The sequence below is a fragment of the Rhincodon typus genome, chromosome 34 (assembly GCF_021869965.1).
Source record: "Rhincodon typus isolate 14 chromosome 34, sRhiTyp1.1, whole genome shotgun sequence".
Classification (NCBI taxonomy): domain Eukaryota; kingdom Metazoa; phylum Chordata; class Chondrichthyes; order Orectolobiformes; family Rhincodontidae; genus Rhincodon; species Rhincodon typus.
Window position 1 is genome coordinate 859132 of NC_063365.1, and position 9365 is coordinate 868496.

The 9365-nt window shown below is 40.9% G+C and overlaps 1 protein-coding gene across 1 annotated transcript in view; it reads left to right on the top strand.

The window, feature by feature from the left end:
- Nucleotides 1-2263, top strand: part of LOC109917576 (leucine-rich repeat-containing protein 20) — a 4548-nt gene extending 2285 nt beyond the window's left edge. Inside the window, exon 3 of the mRNA XM_048616170.1 lies at nt 1846-2263. Within this exon, the coding sequence (XP_048472127.1) occupies nt 1846-1979 (134 nt within the window). The 3' untranslated portion in view covers nt 1980-2263. The remainder of the gene's footprint in view (nt 1-1845) is intronic.
- The last annotated feature ends 7102 nt before the right edge of the window (nt 2264-9365 follow it).

Consider the following 9365-nt stretch of genomic DNA (forward strand, 5'->3'; position numbering starts at 1 on the left):
TACAGGCAGGAGGGAACAACATCCAGAGAGAGATTTCAGAGAAAGTCCGAGGAATCTTTTACTGAAGCTTGCAACACTTCCGGTGCACAAAATATCTGTGACTGCTATGGCAAAAAATACTAGAAAAAAACCTGAACTGGGAGAACTGGCCACTCCCCTTCCATTGTTAAACTGTTATTCCCTAGACTCTTTGGTACCTCTGCCTTTACAAGCTTTCTTCAAAAAAAACAATGACATAAATAACCTTTTTTAAAGTGGCAGCATTATCCCAACAAATCCTGTGACATTACCACTGCACCACTGCATTCCACTTCTGCAGCTATTGGTTTACTCATCTGCCCCTCAGCCCATCCTCAAAAAGAAATGCTGTGGCTTCTCCCTTTGGTACGGTGCTCACCCTCACTCCCTTAACACCAAGGCCCTTAATACCAAGGTCTACAGACTTCAGAGGACACAATGGACAACTGGTTTATTCATCCACCACCATATCAGTCTGGGTCATCAAGAGCACAGTGTGGTTCTGCTGATGCCTGTGAAAACTGCTCACTACTCCACGATCATGGGAAATGAGAAAATAACATTGAGAATTGAAAACTATTTTCTTAAACCACCTCTCCCCACCTTCTCCAGGCAGTGGTGTAGTGGTAATATCATTGAACTGGTAATCTAGAGCCCAGCTAAGGCTGATAAACTGCAACATGGATTTGAATCTCACATGGCAAATGGTGAAATTTGAATTCAATAAAAATCTGGAATAAAAATGAGTTGAATGATGATCATGGATTTATCTCAGCTTGTTCCATTCTTGCTGACCTAACCAGAGTCCTTTTTCTCCTGCTCCTGTGCTGTTACTTCTGATGTCCCCCAAGACCAGCCTCCCCATATTTATCATCTGTGTGCTGCCCCTTGGCAAAATCATCTGAAAGGGTGTATTTAGTGTGAGAGGGGAAAGATAGAAAAAGGCCCTGAGGGGCAACTGTTTCATGCAGAGGTGAACGTATGAAATGAGCTGTGAGAGGAAGTGGTGGAGGTTGGTACAATTGCAACATTTGAAAGGCATTGGGATGAGTATATGTATAGGAAGCATTTAGAGGGATATGTGGCAAATGCGACTGGATTAATTTAGGATATCTGGTCAGCATGGATGGGTTGGACCGAAGGGTGTGTTTCCATGCTGTAAACTCTAACTCTGAAAGCTGTTGTAATTTTTTTTATATCATAGAATCCCTACAGTGTGGAAACAGGCCCATTGGCCCAACAAGTCCACACCAACCATCAAAGCATCCCACCCAGACCCATTTCCCCTTTAACCCACCTAATCTACACATCCCTGAATGCTACGGGCAATTTAGCATGGCCAATCCACCTAGCCTGCACATCTTTGGACTGTGGGAGGAAACCAGAGCACCCGGAGGAAACCCACGCAGACACAGGGAGAATGTGCAAACTTCACACAGACAGTCGCCCGAGGGTGGAATCGAATCTGGGTCCCTGGTGCTGTGAGGCAGCAGTGCTAACCACTGAGCCACCATGCCACCCAAGTAGAAACTCTGTAGAAATCAATAGCTTTTAGAAGGAGGTATGGATTTCCCAACAATGAATTGCAAATAAGATTTCATTTTTGTAAGTATTTTACTGTAACAGACTAACTAAAACTAACATCTATTAAATAACACTTAGTAGGCAACCAATACTTTTTAATCTCTCATTCCTTAGCAGCTTGTTGACACAACTGGAAACCCCACATTGCATTTACCCTGAACATGAAGTTTAAAGTCTAAAGTTTCTCCTATTCTCTCAGTTTCACCAGGGTGAAGAGTTCAATGATCTACTTCTATTTTTCAGAGATACCAGTTGAGAGACTTGCCTCTATGCCCTCCCTCAAGTCACTGAATATGAAATCCAATCCTTTGAGCAGTGATAACCAGACAACTGAGCAGAGTGTATTAAAGTTTGAATTACTGCTAGCAGATGAATAAATAGTTACGTGGAACAGAGATTGGAGCTTGTTTGGAGTGAACAATACCATTGGGTCAAGGAATTGCTCCCTGGAAAACGGGAAAGCAGCTGGCAAAATGTGGCATTTTACCAGGAAATGCAGCTGTGCCAATCCAGAAATCTGCCTTCAAAGATTGATTGGATGGTTCAAACAAATCAGTGTAAATTGAGTGGTGGTTACACTTAAGTCTTCTGGAGCCTTGTTTATTGTGGCAGCTTTGGTTTTCTCTTCAGATAAAGCAATTAAAATTCTGCATACACAGTCCTTTCAGTTTTTATTTAAAATTCTGTATTATTCTGATTTACAAGTAATTTGATCAGAAAGTATTTGGATTTGAAATTATTTGGGCTTCTAAAGTAGCTATAGTGAAAGGAAGCTATTTTCTCTACAGACAAATAGAAATTACTGGAAAAGCTCAGCAGGTCTGGCAGCATCTGTGGAGAGAAATCAGAATTAACGTTTCAGATTGTGACCCTTCCTCAGAACTGAGCTTGTCCAGCAATTTCTATTTTTGTCTCTGATTTACAACGTCCACAGTTCTTTCAGTTTCTACTTCTCTACAGCTAGCTGTTACTCTGAATAGCTCCACTAACTGAATATCTTTTCCATTGAAATATAAATAACAAGTATCACTCTATCAGCTTCCCCTTTAAACTGCTGATGTAAAATTATTATTGTATGATGGGTGATAATTATGGCTTTACAGTCAAATTATTAAAAAAACACTGTGGTAATTACACTAAAGAGCTGATGTGTTAGATTGTTTTAGGTCTGTATAATTATGTCTGGTGATTCACTAACACGGTCCAGTGCTGATACTATACAGTGTATCTGACACAGCATAACGTTAAACCCATGGATAAACCACATTGTATCTGGTCAATTATGAGTGTTGCTGAAAAAAGAGACATTTTCATTTCTTTTTCTCTTAACTTCATCAGAACATATGCAAGAATATTAAATTTCAATGGATTAAATAATTTATAATGCATGATTGATTGGTCGGCAGGTTTGGTTACAAAAACTTCGGGTTACTGTTTCTGGTTATATTCTCCATGGCCACACCTCAACTAGTCAGACTCCACTTGCCATCCAATTAGCATTCAATTTCTCATGGACTATAAATTATTATTCCCCTTGCGATTTGGTATTCATGAATCTGATTTCTGCAAAACAAAAAATCTTTCACAGTATTCTCTTTCTCCACAATACTCAAGTTCTGAATGACCAAGGGACCAATGAATAAAGATGGTACAGGAAAATAAGGAAGAAGGCAAATCATTCATATCGGAAAAATAAAAGCTATAGAAATCAGGAAGGGTATCTCAAATTCAGGAGAGAGGCTAAGGCTGGAATAAGGAAGGCTAAGAGGAACCATGAGGAGATGATGGCAGACTGAGCTGAAATAAACAGAAAAATATTCTTCAAGCATATTAACAGTAAAAGATTAGTGAAGGATAGAATGGGGCCTATAAGGAACAAGTAAGGAAAGCTGTTCACTGAAGCAAAACGTATGGAAGAAGTACTAAATGAATATTTTGCTTCTGTATTTACCAAATCAGATGATGGAGACAATGGCCCAGTAAAAATCTGAGTGTTGAAACAAACAAACAGTATAGTGATGGATAAAGAAGAGTTGCTATAAAGGCTGGCAGCACTCTAGGATGTGTCCGAGATTGCTGAGAGAGTGAATGTGACACCATTATTTTGGAAAGGAACAAAAGATAACCCAGGAAACTGTAGACCTGTCAGCTAGACTTCAATAGTGGGAAAACTGATGGAAGACATAATATGGGATAAGGTAAATACATACCGACAGAAAAAGAAGTTCGTATTTGAGAGTCAATGTGGCTTTGTCAAGGGCAGGTCATGTCTGACAAATTTAATTGAGTTCTTTGACGAGGTCACACAGGCAGTGGATGAGGATAATGCTGTGGATGTTGTATGTTTAGACTTTCAGAAAGCATTTGATACAGTGCCACATGGCACGTTGGTTAGGAAATTGCTATTCCCACGGATTGGCATTGGGACCTTGCTTTTTTTTGATTTATATAAATGATTTGGAGATGGGTGTTGAGGGCAAGGTGTGAGAATGGCGCTGGGCGACTTCAGAGAGAAAATGACAAATTGGCCAAATGGGCAGATACCTGGCAGATGAATTTCAATTCAGAGAAAAATGAGGTTATGTATTTTGGTAGAAGAAACATGGAGAGACAATACAGGCTCAAAGATACAATAATGAGGGGAGTACAAGAGCAGAGGGACCTCGGGGTTCACGTGCATGATTCTCTGAAGATGGCCAGGCAAGTTGAAACAGTTGTGAAGAAGGCTTATAGGATTGTTGTGTTTTTAAATAGAGGCATAGAGTATAAAAGCAAGGAAATGATACCAAACATCTACAAATCATTGGTCAGATCACATTTGGAATATTGTGTTCAGTTCTGGGCACCTTATTTAAGGAAGGATGTTAAAGCCCTGGCGAGAGTTCAAAGGAGGTTTATTAGAATGAAACAAGGAATGAGGGATTTCAGATAAAACGAATGGTTAAAGAAATTGCTTTTATTCTTCTTGGAGGTGACCTTATTGAGGCGTTCAAAATTATTAACAACTTTGATAGGGTAAAGAAGGATATTTTGTTTCCATGAGTTGTTATGTCAGTAACTCAGGGTCACAATTTCAAGATTGTCAGCAAGAGGGCAAGGAGTGAGATGAGGAGAAACTTCTTTACTCAGAGAGCTGTTAGGATTTGGAATGTGCTGCCTGGGAGAGTGATGAAGGCAGATTCCATTCGGACGTTTCAAAAGACAGCTGGATATATATTTTAAAATGATGAATTTAGAGGGCTACAGAGATAGGGCTGGAGGATCAGACTGGCTGAGTAGTCTTTCAGGAACGGTACAGACACGATGTGTCAAATGGTCTCCTTCTCTACTGTAAAATTCTATGATTCCAAAATGTCCCTACTTTTATGTTCAATTCCTTTTGCAATAAGCAATAACGTTCTCTTAGCTTACTAATTAACCTACAAACTAGCCTTTGTTATGACTGATCCCTGGGTGAGGTTCACCAATTTGTTAGGATTCCAGGCAGAATACCCTAACTCATTAAGCTCCTGAATAAAAAGGGATGAACTGGAGAAATGTGTGAATCCTCTTCACTGTACTAATAAGTCTTGCTTATCACACTTGAATTATTTTTTGAGTTGACTATTTCTTTTACTCTGCTGGTACTACAAAAGAGAGACAAATTAATCATTTTGGTAATTCAATAAAACGTTGACACTTTTGGCATTGTTCATGGCGGCCTGGAGCCTGATTTCCAGCTCATTCCTCTCATCAGAGTTGAAACATCGCGTCGGTAAGTTACACATGTCTGTATCAGTGAGTTACAAATTACTGTATTGGGGAGTTACACATGACGATATCGGTGAGTTACAAATTACTGTATCAGGGAGTTACACAGACCATATCGGTGAGTTACAAATTACTGTATTGGGGAGTTACACATTACTATATCGGGGAGTTACACATGTCTGTATCAATGAGTTACACATGACAATATCAGTGAGTTACAAATTACTGTAACAGGGAGTTACACATGACCGTTTTGGTGAGTTATACATGACCAAAACAGTAAGTTACATATAACTGTATCAGTGAGTTAGTTACACATTGCCATTTCAACTGGTAGTACTGTGTAAGCAATCATATGATACATATCAATATACATATATACAGACAACCTGCTGGATTTCTTTTGGCACCCAAGTGTGATTTCTACTGCCTTTGATGCAAAGTGCCTCTTGGCAATGGGATACACTGACCTTTATTATCACCAACCTCCAACATCGCACAACAGCTTCTGCTCTCATGACTGTTTCTCTGTGAAACTAAAACACAACAGACCCAATGATTCCTGTCTGTGCTTCACAGGGTCATGTTCTTGTTCAGCTAGAAGTCTGGCTGCTGCCTTCCAGTACTATTTCACAAACTATCATGAAGTTCTCCAGCACTCAAGGAGGACACTCCAACTCGATGTAGGCCATAGGAAAGGGAATTGAATCTCTCTGTAAAAATCTAATTTATTTTTGGGACTTGAAAGGTAAAGTCACCATTGTCCTGCTCCCTCATTAGAGAGAGTGAGATGACTGGTGGTGGTTTAACTTGAGGGTCAGCACACCTCAGGTGAGGGTGAGCTTGGGAACTTCATGGTAACCTCAGCCTGGAGCAGGAATTGAACCTACACTGTTGGTGTCACTCTGCATCACAAACCAGCCAGTCACTTAAAGAAAGCCACTGAATCCATATGTTTTGTAACTGGCTAGCATAATTTATTTCATTTCAATTCTGGTGACAGTGAGGACTTACAGGATGGATGAGCTAAGTGACGATGGCACTATGCCATAGGAAACCATTCATGTGGGAGGAGCAAAAAAAATGTACTCGTAATGATTGAGAATAACCTCCATTGTGTTGTAAGACACTATCACCGTGCTAAATGGGACAGACTTTGAACAGATCTAGCAACTCAACACTGGGCATGCATGATGCGCTATGGGCCATCAAAAGCAGCAGAATTGTGGTGGGTGACTTCAACTTTCCTCTTATTGACTGGGGCTCCCATAGAGCAGGAGGCTCGGATGGAGAGCAATTTGTTTGGTGGGTCCACGAGGGCTTTTTGAAGCAGTATGTTGACAATCCAACCAAAAAGGAGGCCATATTAGACTTAGCCTTAGGGAATGAGCTAGGACAGGTGATTGATATTTCAGTAGGAGAGAATTTTGGGCTTAGTCACCATAACTCCATAAGATTTAAAGTAGTCATGGACAAGGATAAGAGTGGCCCTCAGGTGAGGGTGCTTAATTGGGCAAGGGCCAATTACATTCAAATTAGGCAGGAACTGGAGGATGTGGATTGGGAACAGTTATTTGAGGGTAAATCTACGTCTAGCATGTGGGATGCTTTTAAAGACCAGTTGATTAAAGTGCAGGACATGCATGTCCCTACAAAACTGAAGAATAGGAATGGCAGGATTCAGGAACCTTGGATGATAAGGGAAATTGTAAACTTAGTCAAAAGGAAAAAGGAGGCACACAACATTCTAGGCAGCTACAAATTGACAAAGCCATTGAGGAGTATAGAGAAATTAGGCAGGAACTTAACGTGGATTTAGGAAAGCTATAAGGGACCATGGAATGTCTTCAGCAAACAGGGTCAAGGAGAATCCCAAGGCTTTTATGCATATATTAGAAGAGGGTAGCAAGGGAAAGAATAGGCCCACTCAAGGACAAAGAAGGGAAGTTATGCGTGGAGCCACAGGAAATGGGAGAGATTCTTAATGAGTACTTTGTATCAGTATTTACCAAGGAGAAGGACATGACTGATGTTGAGGTCAGGGATGAGTGTGTGCATACTCTAGAGAATGTCAATAGATTGAAGGAGGAAGTTTTGAGTATCCTAAATTGCATTAATGTAGACAATTCCCCACTGCCAGATGGGATCTATCCCAGGTTCCTGCGAGACATAAGGAAAGAAATAGCTGGGGCATTGGCAGATATCTTCACATCCTCTTTGACATCAGGTGAGGTTCCAGAGGACTTGAGATGAGCCAATGTTGTTCCCTTGTTTAAGAAAGGAAGCAGGAATAATCCAGGAAATTATAGGCCAGTAAGCCTGACATCTGTGATGGGGAGCTCTCGGAGAAGATATTGAGGGACAAGATATATACGCATTCAAAAGAAAGTGGACTAATTAGTGACAGGCAACATGATTTCGTACGAGGAAGGTCATGTCTCAGCAACTTGATTGAATTTTTTGAAGAGGTGACAAAGATAATTGATGAGAGAAGCACTGTGGATGTAGTTTATATGGACTTTGGTAAGGCATTTGATAAAGTCCCACATGGCAGATTGGTACATTAACTAAAATCACATGAGATTCGAGGTGGCCTGTCTAGATGGATACAAAACTGACGTGGTCACAGAAGACAGAAGGTAGCGGTGGAAGGGTGTTTTTCAGAATGGAGACTGGTAACTAGTGGTGTTCCACAGGGACCAGTCTTAGGCCGCTGTTGTTTGTAGAATATACAAATGATCTGGAGGAAAGTATAGGTGGTCTGATTAGTAAGTTCACAGATGACACAAAGATTGGTGGAGTTGCTGATAGTGTCAACGATTGTGAAAGGATACAACAGGATATAGATAGATTGGCAACTTGGGCACAGAAAAGGCAGGTGGAGTTTAATCCAGACAAATGCGAGGTGATGCATTTTAGAGGATCAAATTTAGGTGTGAATTATATTGTAAATGACAGAACCCTTAGGAACATTAACATATCCAGACGGATCTGGATAAGCAGGTCCACAGTTCCCTAAAAGTGGCAAAACAGGTGGCCAAGGTGATTAAGAAGGCATATGGCATGCTTGCCTTCATCGGCCAGGGCATGGAATACAAGAGTTGGCAAACCATGTTGCAGCTATATAAAGCCCTTGTTAGGCCCCATTTGGAGTATTGTGTGCAGTTTTTGTTACTACACTATCAGAAGGACATGGAAGTTTTGGAGAGAATGCAGAGAAGATTCACCAGGATGTTGACCAGTTTTGAGGGCATTGGCTATGACAAAAGATTAAAAAGGCTAGGATTGTTTTCACTGAAAAGACGGCAGCTGGGAGGAGCTGTCATAGAGGTCTACAAATTATGAGAGGCATACATAGGGTGGATAGTCAGAGGCTTTTTCCCAGGGTTTAATTTTCAATTACAAGGAGGCACAAATTCAAAGTGAGAGGGGGAAAGTTTAAGGGAGATGTACGAGGGAAGTTTTTCACGCAGAGAGTGGTAGGAGTCTGGAATGCACTGCCAAAAGAGGTGGTGGAAGCGGGTAGGTTGACGACATTTAAGAGGCATCAAGGTGGTTACATGAATGGGGAGGGAATGGAGGCATAAAGGTTTATTTTTAGTTTAGTTAGGACATGATGATCACCACAGGCTTGGAGGGCTGAAGGGCCTGTTCCTGTGCTGTACTTCTCTTTTATTCTTTTGTATAAGTTACCAAAAGACAATTAAATTCACTGATACTATATGGTGTAAATCACAGGTAAGGTAACATGAAACACACCAACACAATACATATTCCAGCCATAAGTTAATGTGGTTTTCCAATGTGAAGAATTTGACCTGACTGAGTGTGCAGACTGGCAAATTCTAAGGTCCAGACTATGTGCTAAGGGATACTCTAAAGCTTAGGGCAGCTGCCACCAACATGCAGTGGGGAAAGACCAATAAGTCCTTTTGCCAAACTATAATGAGGTTTACAGCAGGCCAAGCAGCATCATAGGAGCAGAGAGGCTGACGTTTCGGGCCTCGACCCTC